A 25,210-nucleotide genomic window follows, 5' to 3' on the forward strand; every position below is an offset into this window, starting at 1 on the left:
TTTTTGTCAAATTAGTTTATTTAAGTAGTTGTCAAGATTAAAATAAAAGAGTTCCTTACAACATTCGCGATCATCAACATCTTTTAACCACACAAGGACATATGTATATAAAATATACATAGAAAGGATTAAAGACTGTAGAGGCAAAAGGGTGGTTTAAACCTTTTAAGTTTTTGGTGTTACGAATATAGTTTAACTATGTTAATTATTAAATACCATAACTGCTATGCCCTTCGACTTCCTATTTCAGAAAAAACCATTAGATTAACATAACCACTTCAGGAATATGCCTAAATCGTAATATTAATAGGGTTTCGATACTTATTCGAGAACAAGAAGGAATGTAGGTATGGATTTATCTACATATATGACATAGTAATAATAACATAGTGAGACACTAGATACTAAATTTCTTTCTGAAACCTCTGAGAAAAGCTGTCTGATCTACCATACCTAATAAGTGGACTTTTTGGAAGCTACAGCGAGATATATAGATGTATTTTGGTCAATTGGTATCTCTGAACAGATAGGAAAGCGGACCCATTCTTTGTAATCGGCTTGTCATTGTGCATCAACATGGAGGGGCGATGGCTACCAGAATTTAGCCTGATATCTAAATGTTGTTAATAGGGATCAAACCAGGCTGAGACTAATAAAAAAAGGTTACTAGTAGCTAAAACTTAATTTTCTCCTAAGTTCGTCGCTGATTCTCTCGAGAGATTGAATTCTGAGCGAGAAAGGTTACGGCCCAAAATTGAAATGGTATACGAAAATTGTAGTTAGAATTGTTTTTTCTTCGATACCCTCCTCTACAACAATGAAAATTTTTTTTGACCCCAATGAACATTTTCTTTTTTTTAATGGGTGCGATAAAGTAACTTTGCCGTGGTCAGTGCGGAAAGGTAGGTCCTCCCACACCTTGCCGCACGCGAGTAGGAAAAAGGTTTTTCCATTATAAAGTTAAGAGGGAACATTTCGTGATAATGGCGAACGACTATAGCGTATTAGATTATTTAAAAAAATATATGTAAACGTTCCTCGTTTTAAAAATGTTTTTAGGATTCTACTGTAAATACATAATTACTTTAAAACTTGAAACGGAAAAACTCGCATAGAATGTTACTGTGTTTGATTATTCTCAAAAACTAGTTAAAAAGCGCAAATAAATAAAAAGACGGCCTTAATAATGCTTAGAGTAAGTATCGTTTCTCTATGAGGTTTTATTTCATTAAATAATAAATGTATGATGTTATGTGCATTTTTGCCATTTTCGCATAGAACTTACTCTAGTAACTGCTAATATAACCACAGGTTACGCAAATCAGATAGATTTTACGTCTCGGCGTAACATAAACCAAAATCTTAATGTTCACATGTGAATAAAGATAACCCGAATAACTTTCCGAAAAATCTAATAAATATAGTGTTTTAGGTATTTTTTTACTATTCCTCTAAAATGTAAAAAAAAACAATTAAATTTAAAAATTGTATAAATTATATGACATGGTGAAATCTTATCTGCACCACCGCGATTGCCTTGATTGTGCTTAATGATCACCAACAAAGTATTTACACTCTTTACCATTTTATGACATTAAAATAAGAGGTGGCAACTATTTTCCGGACTTTTGATACTAACGAACAGCAAAAAGTACAAGAATTAACATATTCTCCGATAGATATGCGGCAAAAACTGAAACTCATCGGATATTGATATTTAAGCTCAATGAAGTTACGGTAAATTGCAAGGAAATCGACCAATTAGTGACTTCCATAATTAAACCCTGCCGGTATAGTTGCCGCTGTTGTTATAATTGTTATTAGCATTAATATAAGAATATTACAAATTATCGTGGTACTAAAACATGATCTCCTGATTATGGATTCTTATACTTCCTTCGTGCAATTGATCTTTAAACATGTGCTGCTCGTTAGCTTGGACGATGGTTATAAGTCCAAGGTGAGAGTAAATGCTCACGAAAGAAAAAGATTTTTGCCTTTCCGAATGACATACATTTTCAAAAGAGTCGTAATTCCAAATAGATCAGATATTTTTTGTAGTTTTAATTTAAATACATCATTGCGCCCGTGGAAAATTTACTGAAAGTGTAAATCATAAAATCTCAAGAACATTATTTAAAGTTGTCTATCAAGACGTCATTGGGAGCGTTCCACAAATTAAACTTTCCAAGAACTAAAAAAAATATTCTGTAAACTGAAATAAATCGAAAATCATGTTGGCACCATTTTGTCACCTGTAAATTGATTTTTAACGCGTCTCTGTTTAAAGCAACTTGACGTGTTTATGAATGCAGCGTTGTGTTCAAAACCGCAACTGTCAAGCACAATGGAAACAACGGTATTAAGGGCTTAAAAGGGTCTGGGTCCTTTTAAATCGTCCCCGTTTCAGATCATTTACGTTTAAAAACAAAGATAACCTTCAAGGTGAGAAGGCAAAATAACCAGGCATTTAGGTGAAAGGAACCCAGTAGGAAGGAAATCAATCACTGAAGGAAAGGGGTCGGAGATTTATTATGTCTTATGTCGTATAAGATTGAAGGAATATTGTAAATTTCGAAGATTAAAATATGCTTTTATAAAATATGTAAATAATAAAGTTTGTAAGCCTTAACTCATTTTATGTTACAAATATTCCTAACAGGTTAAACTGTATTTACTTTGCAAATAAGCCGGATTTATTTATTTAAAAAAAATGAAATAATTGAGAATTTTAGCTAAAAAAGTAAACTCAATTAGACCATTATTCTGGAAACAGAGCAACATTTCTGTCGTTCCCTATTAGCCAACTACTGCGAGTCAAATCAGTTCTAAATAAAGACCATTGGGTCTCACCTTGGGCTATTTACCTTGACACAATACTGGAATGTATGAGCTCTACTAAATTGAACATAAATCCACTGAAACTAAGTCGTTTTAAAAGCTTTTCAAACGGCTTTAAGTATTGTTTGTGCCAGGTTGTGGTTTCTGATACAAAAGCATATAAGAAACATGTCAACGCTTTGTCTAAACATAGTGACTTGCGTTAAAAATCAATTTGAAAGTAGTAGGGTGTGGGAACGTTTCTTGAAATTTGCTCGATTTGCTTTTTGGTTTGAGTTGCAAGAAGTCATTTTTTTAGACCATCAGAATCTCGAATGTGTTTTATGGGTTTTCAATTGACCACCGTTCTGGTTCTTTCATATTATCAAGAGATGCGTTTAAAATGTGGCATTTTAATTTAGAATATATATTATAGAAAGTTATAGAATTTTTGTAAAATAGATTCATTCCAATTGTGGTACAGTTGCATAATACACAAGTTCTATGATAAAAGTCAGATTTTGGTTGAACAAGTAGTTGAACGTTGATATTTCAAGTTTTTTATCAAAATGTACCACTTTTCGAAAAATCCTTGTATTTCTTTTTGCTGTCAAACACGTCTCGAGACACTACTTAAAGACACAATCTGTCATAAAATAGAAAATAGTTTGAAAAATTTGTTTTTAATGCAGATAAAATTAGTTACATTTTTGCATTTTTTTTGTCTCCTTGAATACGGTAACCAAAAAATGTACTCTTTTGTGTTAATAAAACGATTCTGCTGCTCATTCTGTAAGTAACCAATTTCCAAAAGACGGACTTGCCATTTAAAACAAACGATACAGTCGTTTTATGATATATTTTCGCTTAAGAAAAGGTGTAAATTCGATGTAACTGAGGTCTTGGAATAAAATATCTAAGTGAAGATGATAGTAACAGGAAAGTGAGAATATAAGTATAATTAAGAAAGCAGTTAAAAGGTGCTTCTGCCACTTTTCCTAAACTTCTGTCATCTAAGTTTCAAACTAAAAATATAGAAATCTGTCATACTTATTGACGACCTGGGAATAATGTTTTGCTAATAGGAGAAAACCATATATCCCAAGTAGATTTCGATGTGAAAAAGTAAAAACTTCAACATCTTTTTCTTCGTACACCCATTAACATAAAGAAGAAAATAATCATGCGATATTGCTTAAGCTTTTCCTTCTACAGATTTTTGGATATATTTTAAACTTAAAAAGTTAATATTTCACTGAGAATCTAAAATAAATCTTCCTTCGAGATGTACTATTTCTGGCATAGGATATTTTGTAGCCAATTTCACGGTAAAAATAAGAAGAACTAGTGAAGAAGAAACTAATGATGAAAATGGTTTTCAGGGCTTTTAGTCTCTCTTCCAGGCTCTTTTGTAGTAGATTTATAGAACTTTAAAAAAATAAAAATAAAAAAATTACTTTGTTGATGCAGACATGGGAAAAATGAAAAGATAAAAAAAAGAAGATCTTTGGCAGAATTTGGTAGAGGTTCTCCCATCAAGTCATTCTAGTAGATTTTAAATCTCGTCGAGTCGCGTCTAGGATCTTGTGGGTTACACAATAAGTGATATACTTCTCAAATTTTATAAGACTCAACAAACTTTATTTAATAACAAATGCAACAATAATTAATACGCAAATGACTTAAGTCATACTTTAGACGTTACTCATCTGTAAATTTTCAAAAATGTTCCTCTAATCTTATATCTGAATCTCTCCATAATCAAATAGACTCGCTCCCATATACGTACATTCAACATGCAAAATATTAACTTCAAACATTTTCGTTGTGTGAAGGGCTTGAAGCTTGAAACTTCATATTGGAGGAAGGGAAGTGGGTTACTTAAGGACTCTCCTCAGTGCAACGTTGTCACGTTGTGTAGCTTTTCTCGAAATTACATGTGTACCACTGGGATTACATCATATTTAAGGAGAAATTCCGAACTGACTATATGAGCTTTGTAATACTGCCCCCCTTTTTCGTAAGACATTCATCTGAATAGAATCTTTTTGAAGATTCCTCGATGATAGATCAATTCCTCTAGATCCACTTAGTCTCTCTACATAAACAACTTTTGGTTTCGAACTTGACAAGAGCGGTTTCTTATATATGAAGTTATTTATCGTTTTGATAATCCTGTACGATTTTTGGTTGCTATAACTTTTATCGAGGCTAGTACAACTAGATGGAACCTCCTTTTTGAAAATGATCTACTAACAATTTGTGGTCCTAAAACATCATCATTTGGTCACTGTTGAATTTCAGCTTTCACGACAACGCGCAAGCTAAACTAAGAGATAAAATTGCACTCTCCATACGCTTTGAAAATAATGCCAATCACGGCGAATTCGAAACAAACTCAAGGGTGTCTACTTAATATGATCGCTGTAGGGTGAAAAAATATATAATATGTGTCAGTTTTGGTGTGATGCGACTAAAAATCCATGTTTAAATTCCATGTTTTAATATAGATATTGGTGATCTGCTCTTTTAGGTGGCCTAGTGGTTTTATCCTGTAAAATTGGGTTGGCTGCAGTGAATGTGTTAAATTTACTTATTTTTTGAATAAATATAATACGAAATATAAAAATAGATAAAAGGTAAATAACAAAGAATACGCCTGAGTTGTGGAAATTTAAATACGAATATAATGTCCTGAATGGAGTAAAAAGTAAAAAGGTCAATGTATCATATATTAAATGTGTCTGCTACGTGCTAATTCTTAACACTATTCATTTCCATCTTTAAACCTAAAAATTTACCTTAACACAAGGGAGGCGATTTAATGTTGTCGACGTAAACGTAACTGCTTAACTCTTATCTCCTCATTCAATTTCTGTCCTCGTCTACCTCACACGTCGCAAGGCGTTGACGTCAATGCCCTGCTGTCCTCATTGGCTAAACCCCGAGATGAGAGTAGGGGACATCTGTCGAGAATGAAGACGTGTTGTGTGTTTTGCACGGTGCGAGGGCGTGGCAACGCTGTAATTCAATATGATAACATAAGTAGGTATCGTCCGCGTATCGCATAATGAGGGGGTTCAGAGCGACCCGCATAATGGTTTTATCAATCTGTGAGTCTAATTGACAGTTTTCTGACTGTTTACAACTCCGCTATTGAATCGTTAATGGACGCGATTTAATCTCAACTGGACTGGTAATTGAATGTATCTGCATGGGCGGTACCTGGTATCGCTCTTGAGCTTTTTTCGATCGCACGCTCACAACATACAAACACACCTAATTATCGGGTTTTATAATTAAATGGTGTAGGACTAACTATTATAGATTAATGATGGTATTGACGCTGTGGCGGCTTCCAGTAAATGTAATTGGTGCCTGGTGCCCTTTAGAACAAATTACGAATTCCTGACTGTTACTTGCAAATAAGAGGTAAAAATTATTCGGTAGTTTAAAATTTTTCAAATTTAAGTTGCTTAAAGGTGGTACCGATCCCAAAAAGGAAAGTTATGAAATTGTTATTCAAAATTATGCTCTATGATTATTGACCTGTAATAATTACATTTAACTATACCCAATAAAATGTTGATCAACTCGTTCAATAATAAACAAAAATGATGGACAAGTACCTCTTTAATACCAATTTATTACACTTAATAATATACTTATGATAATTCACGCTTATAAAAGCAATTAATTGTCTGTCTCCCTTTATTGGCACGTTAATTGAATTGTTAATACGGGAAAGATTTTATCTTCGCACGTCGGTAATTCAGAAAACCCATACTTATATTATTATATGGGTAGTACTCTAGTACCAGTTTTGTACAGATGCTATCGGCGCAAGCAGTACATCCGACACGGTACGCTGCAATTATTGAATTAATATGATAAATAGGTTCAGAGAGATATCCAGTAGCTTAACTCGTGTTGTTGGGTTGTATGGATTTGAAGTGTGTCAGAATGATATTCATTTAAGCTACTAATCGGTTCTTTTCTGCTATCTACTTGTTGCCTCATTTTTTTCTTTTTTTAAATAAAATCTTCAATCTTTTTCAAAGGTCTAACTGAACGAACTTTAAGAGTCATTAAAATATTTCTTTTACTACTGTACTCTGTATATCAAGTGGATCATTTTGTAAGTATTTAAGAGTACTCCGACATTAGAATAGTTTATTTTATTATGAGTCTGCGCACTACTTATTTTTAATTCGACTTAAAAAGATTGAAAAATAATGAACCTAACTGATGCTAAGCAAAATGCAATTCATATATTGAACAATTTTAGCTAATCAGTGTATCAACAATGCATATGGTAGATCTAATATTAGTCATGACACATCCGTGTTCCTAATACTTTAAAAATGTATAGCAAGCGACTTAGTATTTAGTACAGTACCATTTCCTTAACTTAGGAAGATAGTTTTAACAAGAAATAACTGGTATAAACGGACAGTTATAACAATACAAATACAAATTTAATTATCACGACACGTGTTTTTTTTGTGCGCTTGGAAAGTATACCAATTATTGTTTTGTTGTCATGGACACAAAATAGTAGTACCATTTTACAGTGACTCTAAAAGGTAATGGATAGAACTGAAACAAGCTGGAGGCAAAGGCAATATTTCATTTTTGGAAATAACTCGAATCCCTAAAATATACTTTTTCTTGGAATCTCTATCAAGTATAATGGCGGTACCGTTGGTTAATGCTTCTATAAAAGTATAGGAATGGACAGCTTTAATGTGAGAATTCTTAGTAATGTTCTATGACTATGAATTTCGAGTTGCGATTTTTGACCATTCCAGTAACCATGATATTTATTAGTAATCATTTTTTTCTTTATGTGCCATAATACCTATGCAATTTCATTAGTGTAGTTAAAAATAAAGTAATCACTTTGCTCATAATATCCGAATGTGTTACAGGTTGTGTTAAAAGTTTAATATCAATTCGAAAAAATGGAAAAATGGGCCATAGATTCAATTATTACTTAAAATTGTTATCTCATGTCTAATATTTATAGGAGATATGTGGATACTATTATTCAATGATTGACTATTTAAAATCTATAAAAGCAATTATTTTCACACTTGACATTCTCAAAAATTATTGTATGGTAAAATTTTGTGGCAGTCGTGGGGTCTTAAACGAATTTTCCTTTCTTTTAAGGATAATGTTTTTTTTAAAGATATGTAAGTAATAAATACAATTCAAATTTACCAATGTCAGATAATTATTGCTATATTTTAAATAAAAAATGTCATTATAAAACGCTACATTATTAAAATACGAATAGATGCGAAAATAGCAAATAATGTAAGATGTGTAAAAAAGAGAGAGAAACATGATAGACTTAAAGGTTTTAACAGAGAAAATTTTTTGATAATCTCACTGCTGAAATTTTGCCACTGAGACGACATACAAAAATTATTGTACAGGATGTATTTAAAATAGTTCCTGAGCTGTTCAGTATGATGATCTTTAACATTTTTTTTCTATAAATTACCTTGCTCCCTTTTAATTTTATCATCATTGTCTAATTCATTTTATTGATATAAGACATAGTATTCCAAATAAATTTATTTCTGGAATATTATAATGTTAACATACCAGTTGGTGACTGCGAATGATAAAACGACTTATCCACTGATTGATAAAAAAATTGTATTTTCAGCTTGGGCCCTCTATAGGGGAAAAAACAGTCGAATTAAGTTTTTTTATTATTTTCTCTAGAGTTCATAGAATGATCCCATTCAACGAACTGAACAGCTTGAGAGCCATTTTAAAGACAACCTATATGCAGGTTTTTAAGTGGTAAGCACATTTTGAAAACCCGAGGGTTCTGAGTCCATCAAAGATGTTTCATCGTTCTCAACCGACAACACAATTTTTGCTTTATAATATCCTTTTCAATCTCTCACTTTTACAATAGATATAGTTGCAATGTATCGTCGGCTTCTTTTCAGATATATGTATAGTTAGTTAAGATCCCATTCCTTTACAGTCTTTAGTCTGCTACCTTTCAGTTAGATAGTCTATCACTTTTCAATAATACTTTTCCAGAAATACCTAGGAAAACCTTCACCTATAGTTGCAGTTTCCTTTCACTGTTCCCTCTAGTTATAATTTTCCTACGAACCTGGGGCGTACTAATCAAAATAATACCTTCTACCTGAATTCAGATAAAAGTAGTTCTGACTACAAATTTCATTTATTGTTGATTATAAGAAATCACAACAGGCTAATAATGCCATAATAATACTAATAAACCATATCAACAAAGAATGTATAAAGATTCAAGTGACACTTAAAGCCCTTTAAATAACAGCACATAAAATCATCGTGGGACATTATAAAGATTCAAGTGGCTTATTAAAAGTTTGACACAAATAGTAGGATCTTTGAAAAGATGATCTCACAAAATACAAATAGACCCTGTCATAAAGTCATACAGAAAGAAAACACAGAACGAAGAAATGATGAGATCATTCCTTGGTAGGGACTTATACAATTTCAATTTCATGGTTTGCTTAAGAAGGGTGTAACGAATTTTCTAAGCTTAAATGTTTTCCTTTTTGGAGATTTTCAAAGCCTTGTTAATATTTCATGCTAGATTTTGTTTAAAATTATTATCGATGCATACTAAATAAGGCAGCTGTCAGTATGAAAAAGGTTTAGTTTGAAATAAATAGTTCAGTAATTCAGTTGTGTAAAGGAAATTAAAAGAAGGATTAAAAGTCTCTCGGAGATTAACGGCCACAGAATTCTTTCATTTTTAAAAATAATCAATCCATAATTTTTACGTGAAATAGGTAGTGCTTATATCGGAACCACATCATTAGTATTAGTTCTAAAAAAAAGTGGAAGGCACGAGGTTAAGCAGAATATATGCTGTTATTCGTTTTACAGGACAGTTTGGGGTGGAAAAACGTTTTCAAGTACCTGTTTTGAATATTACATTTTTTATAATCTGATAAACATATCTGTACAAAACCGCATTTTTCCAATACAACAAAATGTTCATGTGTGTCTCCATAAGGCATGAGATAAAATGTACCAATATTATCTTGTTATCAACTAGGCACTTCCATTTCTGACTATTTATTGCTAAACTGATATTTATTTCTCGACAATTTATTTATCCGTGAGATGCATGCAACAATATAGAATTATCACAATACCAGAAACAGAATTTTAAAGTTTGTGACATTTGTGAAATTAACTTGTAATAAAATGGTCGTTGACCATCTACTTACTCATACATCTACTTAAAACCCCTAGTCACCATTAGAGGCAATCATCCGAAAAATGCAACTAAGGATTAAAACAGACTATGCAGGGTGTCCAGGAACAACTTCTACAAAATGAAAGGGGTGATTTTACGTACAAAATTATGAAAAAAAGTTCCTTTCAGCTTGTTCCCGGAAATGCTTTTTAAAGAAGCTACCGCTCTTTAAAGATGGCAGCCTAAAAATTGCGGATTAGATGCTCTTTAAACAAAAGACAATATGATATAATGTTAATACGATTAATAACTATTGACAAATATGTCATTGTATGTCTTTGGTGGTTCTCTATGTGCCATTGGTTCCGATTTAATTAAATTGAAAGTAAGATTTAAGTTTATTATTAAAATTGTGGGTCACCGGATTAATTCACCATTTATTAGTTTATGTTTGTTTATAAAATGGTTTCATTTACTAATAACGAATATGCAGATATGCACTTAATCTATAAAAATAGTAAATATCATTCTTAATTCATGTACCAAATTTGAAGTGTAGATCTAAATTAGTTTTAGAGTAATTAATAAAAAATTCGTTTTTAGGCCGCCATCTTTAAAGAGCGGTAGCTTCTTTAAAAAGCATTTCCGGGCACAAGCTAATAGGAATTTTTTTTCATAATTTTGTATGTAAGATCACCTATTTCATTTTGTGGAAATTGTTTCTGGACACCCTGTATACTCAAAAAACATTAAGATCGAAGAAAAAGTATAACTTGACGGGTGTAGGGCCCAAACTCGAAATCCTAAAGTAAATGGTCGGAAACACGTGGGAACACGGTCTTCAACGTCCCGCATAAACACTTCATGTCCTTAAAAAAAGTCCAAGTCAATTTGAATGATTAAATCATTAAGGTAGGTTATTTATGCTCCAGAGGCTGCTCGAATTGAGCTCTCCATTTAGAAATACGGATTATTTTTCTCTTGGGAACCTTTTAGAGGCTTGTTAACTCTAAATTTTGGTCAGAGACCGAAACATCTTAATTTGATTTTTTTTCGATTTTTTGTTTCTACATTCGAGCCAGACTTTTTCACATTAAATTTCACTTCACTTATCCTACCCGGGTTAGTCGACCCGTTTTATTATGGTCTATAGAATAGAAAATCTACAATTTTCTATTTCTTACCAGAAATATGCAAATAGAAAAATTGTAATGGAGATTAACGTTCGAATTTACATCGGTGCTTTCTATTTTACGTTCTTTCCCTAATTATTTTTATCATTTAAAAAAAATATCAGAATTTTGCTGTCAAGGCATGTCTTTTCGAAGTATAAGGACATATTACTAATCTTAGTTCTCAGCGTAACTTCATAATTTATTGCATTCAGACTCATCATAATATCTTTTTACTTATTGCTGGTTATTACGCTATGAACTAATGTCTTGACAGATCATACGTGGTCTGTCTGTAATCTATTATAGATGGAACGAAGTCGTTATTTAAGTGAGGTACAAATCACATCAGTTCTTAAACCACCATTAATACCCGATTTGCTAGATGGGCTTAATGAGAGATCGAGATGACAGAATGTTCCATTATCTTTGGTTTGACTGGGGTGACTCTAGCTTCTAATATTTAAACAGGGCACTTTTTTTACATTTTTGGAGTCAGCAATTCATTTTATCTATGCTAGACCTATTTTGTGTATTTTTAAAGGAATAAAATATATTTTATTTAAATTAAAAATAGAGAATTACGAGATAATTATTTTTGAAAATTGCTTTTTTGAGTTTTAATTATAAGAAAAATACTAAATCTGAATATTTTTTTTGTTTTCCAATCATTACTTCAACCCAAATTACACAATAGAATTAGACGCAAGTAAAATAGATCTTATTGACTCATCGAAAATCTTTACATTTATATACATCTTGACATCAAAAGATTTAAAAGGCGGTAAAAAATAAATGCAACACAGTCCAAAATCATATAATTCTTTAATTAAATAAACCATTTAATTGCCTTAAAATTTTACAAAATAGTCTTATCGCAAGTACAGTGATCTTCAAGGTCCAAAATGATGCAAAATACATTTAAAAATCAATAGTTAGGGTCATTTCCGATCAACAACATAACAAGCAAGTAACATAACAGTCAAAATTATCTAAAAAAAGTTATAATGTTTTCCTATCCTGCATCTTCTTGGTAATCCACCAAAAATGTATTTCAAACTTGGAATAGAAAGGTAATAGTGGATTCTTATCTGCTAGAATTGAAGGAGGATAAGAATTTTCTTATGTAAGTTTATCTACAATTATGCACTTTCCATCTCAAATAAAGTGGATTAGAACAAATAGGTATATATTCCTAGAAATTAAATAGATGGGAACATAGGAACAAGGAAATCGAAACGAGTTTCTCAGTCTCTCGTTAGCTCAGTAATTTCAATTCTCATTAAATTTTAATTCATAAGAAGCTCTTGATTTATATACTAATTTATTCAAAGCTGGTCATTCTCTCTTATCTCAATTAGACTAATCTCGTTTCCCAATCTCGGGTGGTAACAAATGGTGTAAACCTGGCCAGGCAAATTAAACTTCATCCAAAAACTCCAAAATCCTTTTTTCGTTACAACCTCCCAATGCAAAAATTCAAAACAATCAACCGAACACCTTCATTAGCACAAGTTACATCCTCAGCGTCCAAAAAACCATCAAATTAACAGAACTCAGCAAAACAAACACAGCCATACTGCATCAACCTGCCAAGGGAACAAGGACGGGATGCGTCCGCCCAACAAGAGAGAGCGAGCTAGGTGGGACGCGCACCGCCCCCCGCACAGGCTGAGTGCAACCGAGTGAGCCGCCCGATATACAGAGAGTCCGAAGCTGAGCGCATGCCTTGGTAGGCGGGGCGTGCCGATCACAGAGTGTCCCAGTAATAAAGATGACTATTTTGAAATCTCACTTCAGTTTGACAGATCCGTTTTGCTGGTAAACACTCACTCGCGTTGCCCAGAGTCAAGTGTCACTCAAGAGTGCCATGTACAGTTGAGGGGATTTAGTGAATCTTTTTATACTCTCGTGCGTGATTGTAACTTTAGTGCTGGAGCTGAATATGGCTTTTGAAGACAGGTCGAGCCCGAATACTGCAACCAGTCCTTGCACCAGCGAGTGTGGAGGTAACTTTAACACACCCAATTCTCCCGAAAGTTCCAGAACGTCGCCCTTTACTTGCATGACCATTTCAAATAGTCAGGACTGTCGATTGTACAGTCTTAGATCAGAGCCGACTTCGCCCAAATTGCTAGTCCCTAAAATGGAACACCCAGAGAGGTCCTTCTTCAGGATAACTTCTTTTGCCCTACCGAGCCCCAAGCGAGAATGTGATAGGGACTCTCCAGTGAGCTACCGCACTCCCTCCCCTATAGACAGCGTGGCATCAAGTGTCTCACCTCCACCCAGCAACGAACCGGTGATCCACACTTTAAAATACTCGATAAGAAACATCCTACAGCCAGATTTTGGCAAGAATGCTGTAACTAAAACAAAGACCTCCCCGAGAATCAGCTTCAGGCCCTATGAGGTGGTGTCCAGTGATCAGCCACAGAACAGCAAAAAGCTGTTCGGAGTGGCCCCTTTGGGGTCGCTGTGCCAGACAGTTTCCCAAATTGGATCTACGAGTTCCAGCTTGCTGTCCCCTTCGGGCAGTACAAGCAGTGGAGGCAGTTTAATGTCCAGAGGAGGTCGGAGTTCTCCAGTGAAGAGTCCTGGCCTGCTCACCAATGATGAGGTGAAGAAGGATGAGGGTAATGTGCCGAAGATGTGGCCCGCATGGGTTTACTGCACCAGATACTCTGACAGACCCAGTTCTGGTAAGTTAGCAGTTATATGTATATTTAAGCAGTGAAATTTACATAATATTACGGTGGTTAATGGTTCACAAACCTTCATTCAGTAACAATGTCGTAGGTTGAAAACAGTGCTAAATTGATTCGATTTGCAAATTGTTACTTGGGTATTACTGGTTAATATGGTTATTAGCAAAAAATGTCAGTAAACAAAATAATGTTTTTAACCCATAAAAAATGTTTCGGTTGATTTAGTAATGTATTGCTTAGGGGCAAACTGGAAATAAGCGGATTAAACGTTTTGTCTTATTTTTGTCTCACCTCGTTGTTTACAAAACTTTTTCATTTTTATCCTTTTGTGCGTTTTCAATTCTGAACTTTATCAGCCGCATGTAATAAATGTCACAATAATTGTAGTTCATTTGCTGAATAAATGAAAAAATAGCACGTGTTCTATAGCGTTTGAAATGAGGAGGTAAGCTCCTATTATATAGATTTATAATAATAAATTAATGGTAAGTCTCTGGTTAGTTATCAATGATAATATTCAATTATGTTAATGTTCGAAATTTAGTATTTCAATGTCAAAGCAAGAATTCGCAATGTTTCTATGCTACGGAGATTTGTATTGTTTTCTAGGTTACACGTGTCTAAAAATTGTAAAAACATGAAATCTCCAAATATCGGTCTCTTAAAAAACTGAAAAGTCTAAAATTATTGATAACTGCTCCTCCCCACTCGCCTTACTAGCGAAAAATTTGAAATCACTCCTTACTGCAAATCTCTTTTACCTCGGTTACCATGTTGATTAATTGAATACATATGTAACTTGAATGGAGCTAGAACTGCTCAAGACTGCTATGGTAATATTCAGATTCAAGTCAAGTGTTAATCAGAGTTTTTGTCGATATTTTTTAAATCAATGTATATTGCAAATATATTCAAAAGCGATGCAGGCAAGGAAAAATTGAACATAGTGCTTTGATACCAAATTGAAGAAATACTTTTAAAAAGTTTTACTCTTTGTGAAAGATTAGTGGTGTATCAATTAAAGTTGAATACCTTGTATTTCGTCCACAAAGCATTTTCGGCATATTTTGCGAGGTAAAAAAGCTCTTTTCAAGTATGTACATAAAAATTCCTTTTTTGAATAGGATATAGACTGAGGTAGTTTTTTCTGCAGTAATAATTACACAAAATTCTAATCCTCGTCCCTCACTATATCAAAAACTATTGTAGTATTCAATCTACGTCTATTATGAATATAAATATTAAAAAAGTTGCATAACTGCAAGGAAACATCCTGATTCAATTAACGGGGGGATACAGCTTCCGGTAGAGAATAAATCCCTATTTCTTTTAAGGAGAAATTAAGGATTTTACCTGCAATTTCGTCCGGCGTCTTACCATCCTTCTTACACTTCGAACAGAGTGTAGCAAATTCAAAACACAATACAGTGGGTTTCGGATGCTTGCATTGTGTTTGACTTAACGTACCTGTTTTTCGATGGAAAAAGGCTTTAATAAAAACTGAAATAGCTACTGAAATGTTATTCTTTCGAACACAGGGTTTTGCTATTGTTCTATACCCGATACCAATCTTTTTGATTAAGGGAATTTTAAAACTGCACATTACGCAATCAAAATAAAGATTATCACACTAAATATCTAAAGAAATATCCATTAGTTGTAGTTGGTTTGACTTGGAAAATTTGGTTACTGATTTTTGTTATTTGAAAATTTGACAATAACACATCGAAGTATCAGATAACAGCAATTTCTTTAAATGATTTTTGAGATAAGCTTTACCTTCACAGCGAAAAATACCTTAACTGGTAACACCTAAACCTAATTTTTAATTGATAATTATTGCATCCTCTCTGGATAATGCAAATTAGATCTTACTTAAATTTCGATACGCAAGGTGGATTTTTAAGTAAGTAAATTTTAGTTGACTTTAGTTAACACAGCATACATATTATAGTATAAAACATGATTTGCATCACAAATTTTAAGAAAACAAAAATAAGAAGAAAAATGAGGTGTTCAAAAACCCAGAAAAAGTTGTTTCAGATATCTGATTTATATATTTTATCATTTTTAGCGGTAGATTCTTCTCTGAATTTCATTTAAAAACACTAAATCTGACCAGAAAAAGAGTTCGTTATTGTCAAATAGATAGTTTATTTGCCCTCTGCAACATACTCAAAAAAAATACCTTCAGTTTTCAATATTGCATAATGCAAATATGCATGCACCTACTTTTAAATAGTACCGGTGATGTCCATGCATTTCTGTCCAATCTGCCTTGATTTCCGCATTCGTCGTTAACCATTTCCAACTTAATCAATCCATTAGCCATGGTTCTATATCATTTTCAATTGCAGCTAATGGATTTGATGAGGTCGATAAATAATTATCACAATTAAAATCAAACTACATCAGGCGAGCCCAGCCCATTCGCTGAAATTAATTGGTGCTACTTAAATAAATGCTACACAATGAATGGGTAAATTACCTGTAATTTCTCGGTAATATAATCAGAGCAGCAGTAGATTGGCAGCTAATTTTCTAGATTATTATTGTTTTAACAAATAGACGAGTGAGTACTTAGAAGAAATTGGCTCAAAACATAAGTGAGAGAAGGAGCGTTAAGTATGAAACGAGGAGGGTTTAACACTTAACGTTCAGAAGCTAAACATCAGGTTATGAATTAGGGTGAGCCTCTCCATATGTTTAAGAACATGAATATTCTAAAGAAAATATCTCTTTTGGCTATCATATATTCATATATGTCAATTTGTGGTTGGCTTCACTATAAAAATTCCAATATAAATAATTTCTAAAATATCCTAACTAATTTGAGTCTCTCTGTTCATTCGAATGTCTTTCTACTTATCTTTCTCTACATGGATTTGAGTTCCTCCTTTTGCAATCTACCGGAAACATTTGTAAAAGTAAAATATGAACTTGCTCGGGGGGGGGGGGGGGGGGGTTAAATGCAGTTAAAGTACAGTTATTAGATAATAAATTTTATAGATTTAGAAATGATATCTTTAGGGGTTCCACTCAGTAACTTTATTTAAAAAACTATGCAAATTAAGCCCGGTTAACATCCTCCTACGTCGTGTTCCCACGTACCATCCGGTGGTTTAACTGAACATTCAAAACAAACTTCAGATCAAGCCCTATTCTCAAATGTCTTCAAACTAGATACGAGGCTGCTAATTTTCAAGTCATATTCCCACATAGGTATTTTTAATCTTTCATATTGTTTGGTGATTGTTGTTAATTTTCTCTCGTTTAATCCTTGGATTTAAAACTTTAACACTGAATATTCGACATATTGGTATCTTAATGATCCACGTAGGCAGTGGTAGTCAAAAAACCACTAGTAGACTGCCCGCAGTTTAAAATCCTCCCAGTTGGGTTCCTAGGCACACTGTTCAATCCTAGGCATAAAATTCATTTCAGATCATAGTCAAGTCGTATTCTCACGTACTTTCCGATTTATTAATTTATCATTCAATTATCATTAAATCACCGAGACGTATTTTTTTAGTAACACACAGCTATAGGAAGATCAAATATTACCATCACATTACATTATACGAGATGAAGCAGTAGTAACTAGAAAATTAGTTGTGAATTACCAGTTTAGAAATATTCCAAGCTCGTTCCCTGGCCTATTTTTTCCAAGAAAGAAAATGAGGAGCCTTAGTTCAAACCCAAATCCAGAATGTCTACAAGAGAGTCAAGAGATCCGGGAGTACTTTTCAAATTGTATTTCCACGTACTACTTGTTTGTTATAATTAAATTATTTAAGTCAACTTCTTAAATTTTAATGATGCACATATTTATATACAGGTCGCAAATTAGTATCACATTAAATACAAGATGAAGCAGAAGTAGTCAGAAAACCAGTTGCAAATTACATCTTCGAAAAGCAATTAGGTACGACCTCGCAATCACCATATCCAACAAACGCGGAGGGCAATTTTGTCATTTTCCCACGACATCGAATAGATGGCGTTACAATTCAATTTTAAACCCGATTTAAACGAGCGGCAGCTTCGAGTAAACGCGCTTTCGCAATGTGGAAATGAAACGAATCTGAATCTGGTTGAAACGGGGGACCACACAAGTCGAACGCTGTGGGCAGCCGGTAATACGATACTTTCTTGCGGTTTAAGACTCAGTTAAGAGTTTTGTTTGATTGATTTAAATAATAATCTGTATTATACGAGCTTTTTTTGACGTGGTTCTCGTTTCGGAAAGAGTTAATTAGAAGCTCTTCCGATACGTAAGTACATTGTAAAGTAGATACTTAATCTCCAGTTGTACTATTAAATTTCACTTCCCTAGGCCATAAATAGACGCATTCCTACTGTTCTAAAAGTTATTTCATCGACGCTAACAATTCTGTCTTAGTCTGTTTTATCAAACAGAATTAATACCTCTTTCAAATTAAGGTCATTTTAATTTCTGGTCTAGTGTCTTATCGAGATGGAACCCGAATAATACAGTAGCTACCTAATTATCGACGGTTCCTAAAAGGTAGAACAATGGCTCTGATTGATCTCGAGTCATTAACATAACGAATAACACCAGGAAAGTGGTACCTCGTTGACGGATGTCTTTGATCGGCCAAAAAGATTGATTTTTGATAAAAAAAAGGTTGCTTGTCGCACACGTTGTTTTCTGGGGGGTCGCCAAAATCGTGAATAAGGATGGATTAAGTAAACATACCCAGTCAGAATGAACTTGGCAGTATTGTTGTTGTATTCGTTACTAGTTAGTTTAGACTAGACTAGTTGAATAAAAACATTTTTTACCAACCAACAGTTCTTGGCATTCTGATTAGTTATATTGATCAATTTTTCCACGATGATGACCATAACGTATCCAAAATAAACATGTTTTGAAAACTTACTTATAGAGTTACGGAATAGGGTAAAGTTGTCCTTGTGCGTCATCCTTAATGCAACCGACTCTTAAAGCCATTGAATTGAATTGAGACTTATCAGATACTAGCTGGAATGCTTCTTTTATTTCCAACTTTATTGACAGCTTCATTTCTTTTTCAAAAATTCAGTGCGTTAATTTCAACGATAAAATTATTGAGTGAAAAATTAAAGTTTTTCAGCTGCTTTATAGTTGTAACCGCAATATCAATAAACTTCTTTTCACTCCATGTTAACCATTTCCTCTCCACAGAACATACTCTTTGTGGAAGAGAAAATCCTATCCTATTTATCAGTCAGAAATTTATTTCAGAGGAGAAAGCAGGTTCTGAAAACTAGGTGCCTAAGACTTGCCTACCTCCTTTTAAAATCACAAAATCCGGTCCGTTTCCACAAGGGGTTGGTTCTTGAGGACACAGATTCTTTAATTTCATTTTACATTGTAAAATTTACATTACCCTACTACTACCAAATTATCTAAATGGGACGTCCCATTTAAGTGTTCATGTATACAAATTCGTAAGAGTTTTGTAGAACTCTTTTTGTATATTAACTAATTTGAAATTTTGCGGTTTTTTGATTTTGGAGTTCTTGAAAGTAACTAAGTTTGTTTTATGGTTGTTTATCATTAGTCTATTCCCAGAAAACGACCTATCCATTGATCGTAATGTTTCTTTCGCTGTATCCAACAGGTTTTCAATTTTTTTAATCCCCACTCAATAAATTAGTGGCACATGCATACTTAATATTTAATATTGTACATTAAATTTATTAACAGTGATAGGTTTTGACAAACACCATGAATAGAATAGATTCCAGTATGATACCTTGGACTATCCCAATATTATTAAAGGAGATGCCAAGCTTCCCAGTTTCTTCATTCTTAAGCACGCTTACAATCTATTTAGAGTTACATAGATATGAAGCCGCCACTTATTTACATTTAAAATTTATTTTTACAATTGCAAAATAAGTAATTTTTGTTGAAATAGTCATATGTTGTAGTGAAATCTAGCACTAAACTAAGTCCCACCTCCTCACTTTCCAGATGTAATGAAGCATATTCAACTTCTACGGACGTATTTAAATTATAACGATTTAACTTGATATCCTTCGATTGAGACTATGTAGACTTGTAATTCGTGTCATCAGTTAAATCATTGTAATAGTTAGAAATTTTAATTATAAAATGGCATTTTGGGCACTACTCATCTTTTCTGTTTAATTATCTTGTTGACTTTTTCTAACAGACTGTCGCCCCGGTACTTCCTTTCTTATATACCGGGTGATTACTAAAAAAACCATACATTGAGCGATGAACCGTTAACATAGGACACCGATTAAGTGGTTTGCTATTTACCATTGGAGTAACAATAGGTAATAAACAATTTTATCCAAGACATTCCTCTGATATTTCAGCGTCTGCTTGAGGTGTTTTTTTTAAATAATCACTTTCTACCTATTGACAAATTATTCCAATATTTCAATCTGAGATGATGTCAAACTTATTAATATGAAGGTTTGAGCGATTCTAGTCGCGTCTTTCCACTTTCAAAATGAAGAGCACTTTCGCTAATATTCAGAGTTGAGGGACATATCCCAGTCCTACGCTACTTGTAACACCTTGTTTAACAATGAGAGCATAGAGTATTCAATTCCTCCTGAAGCACTGCCGGAATTATTTCATCAGGATCCGATGTCCATACATGGACTGAATTCACTCATCATTAAACTCTATTTAAACGTCATCTTTAATGTTTCAGTGGGCTGATTTCAGGGTTTCGCATTGTTTATCCTGAAGAAATATTTTAAGTTTTCTGTTAGAAGGATGTAAATTTTGAGCAATAGTTTCCACCTACAGAAAGTTCTTGTATCCAATCTAAACATTTCTCTTAAATCTCTTCTCTCTAGCCGGTTTAAATGAAATTTCTGGATTCTGCTTTATTAAAGTTTCAGCTGGTTGTTGCAGATTTTCAGTTTTTTTCTGAAAAATGTAGCCTATTCAGTAAAGGGTTACTTCTGTTCAATTGTTTAGGTTAGTTCAGGTTAATTAGTAATAACATCCACCTTTTTTACGTTATAAGCTAGAACTCTTCTTGATTAACGTTCAATTGGTTGTTTCAGGATGCGATATGATTTTCTGTTTTTCATTTCTTTCATGAGACAATCCTTCTGCTTATAGCTCTGTTAAAAATCTTTGACGCATATCAAGCATCTCAGTTCTCCTGATATAACCAACGAATGCTGTAATTTATTATTTTTTAACCTTATGAGTTACTCCAGTATCGGACATAATTTCTCGGGCTCAATCTAATCTTTTACTTTATGCGAAAGTTTCAATAAATTCAGCATCTTTAATCATAATTTTCCTTTCTATTATAATTTTATTGTTGAATATTAATCACCTTCAATTTCTTGTAAATTTAATCACTTAAATATTCCAAGATCTGATATTATCCCCCTTGGAAGGTTAACCCGTTTTATTTTTATGTTACTTGCTCCAATTTTCCAACGATCATAATCTTAACCACTCTCTTAAGTTTTTGCGAAACCCAATTTAAGTAGCAATTCTTGTTTAATGCAGTTTGAGTTTTTCCATCAGGACCTGACCTAATTTTTCTCTGGAAAATTAACCACCTAAAAATCAACCACATTTAACTGTATGATTATTTTACTTCAATCCTTAGATAATCTCATCCATTGTTTATGATTCCCTTTTAAAGCTGATATTAGCAGTAAATCCTTTGTAATACCATTTGAGTTGTTTGATACAAAATCTGACTTATTTTCCTAATTCCTCCTCTAGAACATTCATCATTTTCACAGTTGCTACATTGCGTGAACTTGAACGTCTGGTCCTTGATTTTTTCTAAATTTCCATGGGTGTAATCAGCCATGGCAATTTCTTTAATCTTAAATATTTCAAACGAGTTTGACTCTATTTGCATTGAAAATCTTCCCTCCCCATTTGACTTAAAATTTTTCACTTTTAATTAAAGCAGGTTAGTTCCAGAATTATTCTAGAAAACCATTGAAAATTCACCACATCCACTCACTTCCACCATTGAGTTACCACTTATCAAAACAACAAGCAAAACAAATAACAAAGACAACGTTTACTGACGGGCTCTTAAAATAAATCACTCAAATCCATATTATAAACAGTAAATCCATCCTCGCAACACCCTCGAGCAGAAAAAGAAGGCTATTGGCAGCTCACGTCATCGAAACTCATATAGCTATCACGCCATCTGTCCGATTTCTTATAAGTAGAACCAATTTAGCACCCGGCCTAAAACGCCTGAGACATGATTTATGCGTGCTTGTCTCCGATAGGGTTAGATCTGGAGAGAGAGAGAGCCTTGATGGTTTAAGTGGCATTAAAATTTAAGTGTAATCACTCGCAATATTGTCGAGTATTGCTTTTGTTAATAAACAATTCTCTTATTGTTTCAGGTCCCAGATCTAGAAGGATGAAGAAACCTCAATCTGCTAATAAAGCCGAAGACAAAAGACCGCGAACTGCATTTTCTAGTGCCCAATTGGCGAAGCTGAAAGCTGAATTTACGGAAAATCGCTACTTGACTGAAAGCAGACGTCAGAAGCTGAGCGCTGAGTTGGGGCTCAATGAAGCCCAAATTAAAATTTGGTTTCAAAATAAAAGGGCCAAGATTAAGAAATCCACAGGGCAGAAAAACCCTCTGGCTTTGCAGCTCATGGCGCAAGGTCTGTACAATCATAGTACAGTCCCTTGTGATGAGGATGACATGCCTTTATGTGGGTAAACAGGATGATGTTACTTTAAGTTCGAAATATTTGAAGCAAAGATGTTTAATGTTGGAATTTACAAAGAGATGAGTATAGATGCCTAGTCCGACATTAGAATCCTGATTTTAGAACCTTGTGATCTCATATAATAATTTATTTTTAAGAAGAGAATTTTGATTTTAGCTCTTTATGTCTGTAAATGGTACTAACTTGCAATCTAACACTCAATAATGGGCATTTGGAAGCATTACTTCGTACATATACTATTAATACTAAATTGTTGTGTGTAAATAAGTAATCTAAAAGCAAATTTATCCCCTTTTTATATACCTCTTAAGTATATAACCAATATATGGCGGTTTTGTAAATTGTCGTTTGGAATTAATTCAGTATTCATCTCTGGTATTACAAAATATTTAATACTTCTGTACATAATACGGATTAACTTTATAATGTATATTGCCAAATGCTGTTATGTAATTATTACTAAAAACCCATGTCTGAATTAGAAGCTTTACGGTGTTATAAATATTATCCAATATGTATTTGTATATTTTCGGGCCCATTGAAATTTTCCTGGAACTTTTTTTAACAATGAGAATGATAATGTAAAACGCAATTGTTAACAAGCAATTTGTAGCAGGAAAAGGGTGTTTAATATACAAATAGATACGTTCTATTATAATGATGTACATATAGTAGACTGAATTTATTTAATATCCTTATAGTGCAATGTTTTTGTATATAGATTCCGTTATTGGATAGATCTGAAATACAGTTTTGTTCTTCCTTTATATAGACTAGAAGTTTCATTTCAATCTACGTAACAATTTTCATCACCATTCCTTGAATTCTCCACATTTTGTTTCACATCACCTTTACTATTTTAGTACTTTAATACAAAGTTCTTGGTTTCCAAAATTTAGTTTATTCCTTCCTTTTTTTTGGCGATGTTTAAAATTCCTTCGATACCGCGACTATGTACAATAAGCCAAAAAAAAGAGTACAATAAGAAGATAGGACAACTTATTGCCATCAATTTGATATTCGGACATAGGTTCGGTGGGCCTATTGAATATTCTTATCTAAACATGTTCTATACATTTGAGGCGGAATGTCCATTTTTACTTTCATTTTATTTCAGAATAATGTCTCACAAAAAAGGGGTCACTGGAACGATAAAATTGCGCCTTATTCTTAGTTAAAATTAACTGAGAATAATCTTCACCCTTTACTAAAGACTTAGGAAAAAATCTTTGTTAACGCTTCGGAGACCGATTTGTCTAAATCGGTCATCGTTTTCAAAACAGCGAAAAAAATTATTACAAACAGTATTTGAAACACCCTGAAAATTCATCGACTGAATCCCTGAGTCATGTCATCATTTCAAAAGATTTATAAAAGATAAGTAATTGATGTTAGATCATTGTACCTAATTTAACTTGTCTGGTTTAAAAGTTTATTATTTATGTTGGTGATCAGTATAATTGGTATTTGTTAGTGTTTAGTTTCTTTAATGTGTTCGAGGTTGACTCCTTGCTCAAACATAGGTAACCAAATGTTATCTACGCCTACTGAACAAAAGACCTCCCATCGGTTTTTATTAAATAAAACATATGGACTTTCTTTGATTTTACGCTCTTTGATAATGATTCTTTAATAACGATAGAAGTATCGTTACTTTTATTGTGCCCATTAGCAAAGGCGTGCTAATATATATTTGACCCATGAAATTCTCTATTTCTAATGTAACGTTGCTGTTCTTTAATTCTCTTTTTAAAAGTTTAGACATTTCGCCAATATAAAATTTCTCACATTCGCAAGGAATTTTATATATGTATATGACATTTCTGACATACATATATGTATATCACATTTTAACAATTATATGACATTATTAAATATCTGTATATTTTAACAAATGACAGTTTTTGTACATTAATTTTCGTTTTGTGGTTTCATCTTCGCTAATTTTTAACAACGTCTGCTTTCTGTTCTAAAAATGGTTTTAATATTCAATTCATTTTTTTATAATTTTATTTTGCCTCAGCATATGTTGTTCGAAGTTTTGAAAACATTTATCTACAAAATTACTAGGATAATTGTTTTGATATATATACAATATGTATATATTTTGTATTCTTCTGTAAGTAAAAACAATATAACTAAACACTGAGGTACAGAGATAAACAAGTCAATATCATTAAACCTACATGAACAGGATGAAGCATGGTTGTATAGACGCAAGACTTACCTTTGTATGTATATGTGACAAAACAAAAAACAAAGCTGCGAGTCTGAATTTTCTTTACACAAACATGTAATTTGCTTTAAATGCAATCAAGCAACCCTTCACATCTTAAAGCAATTATCTAATAATCAACTTTAGGTCATCTTAAAGAGCTGTCCCCACAAAATTTACTGAAATTCCTCCACCTAAATACGGTATTACCAAAACTAATAACACGTTTCCCCGAACTAGAAATGTTTTAAAAAAAGTTTAGATTTTGTTGGTGCCAAATTCCTCGCTTCTACGACATTCATATTTACTTAAAAAAAAACATAGTTCACCTAAT

The 25,210-nt window shown here is 33.0% G+C and overlaps 1 protein-coding gene across 2 annotated transcripts; it reads left to right on the top strand.

Moving 5' to 3' along the window:
* The first annotated feature begins 13,023 nt into the window (after nt 1-13,023).
* LOC136419936 (homeobox protein engrailed-1-B-like) lies at nt 13,024-23,418 on the top strand. Of its 2 annotated transcripts, XM_066406546.1 has the most exons (3): nt 13,024-13,232; nt 13,306-13,925; nt 22,323-23,418. In XM_066406546.1, the coding sequence occupies exons 2-3, from the start codon at nt 13,370-13,372 to the stop codon at nt 22,649-22,651; spliced, it is 885 nt and encodes a 294-aa protein (XP_066262643.1). In that variant the 5' UTR covers nt 13,024-13,232; nt 13,306-13,369; the 3' UTR covers nt 22,652-23,418. The 2 variants fall into 2 exon arrangements, with proteins under 2 accessions (XP_066262643.1, XP_066262642.1); XM_066406545.1 differs by having other exon boundaries at nt 13,024-13,925.
* Nucleotides 23,419-25,210: the final 1,792 nt, after the last annotated feature.

Source organism: Euwallacea similis, chromosome 3, assembly GCF_039881205.1.
Source record: "Euwallacea similis isolate ESF13 chromosome 3, ESF131.1, whole genome shotgun sequence".
Classification (NCBI taxonomy): domain Eukaryota; kingdom Metazoa; phylum Arthropoda; class Insecta; order Coleoptera; family Curculionidae; genus Euwallacea; species Euwallacea similis.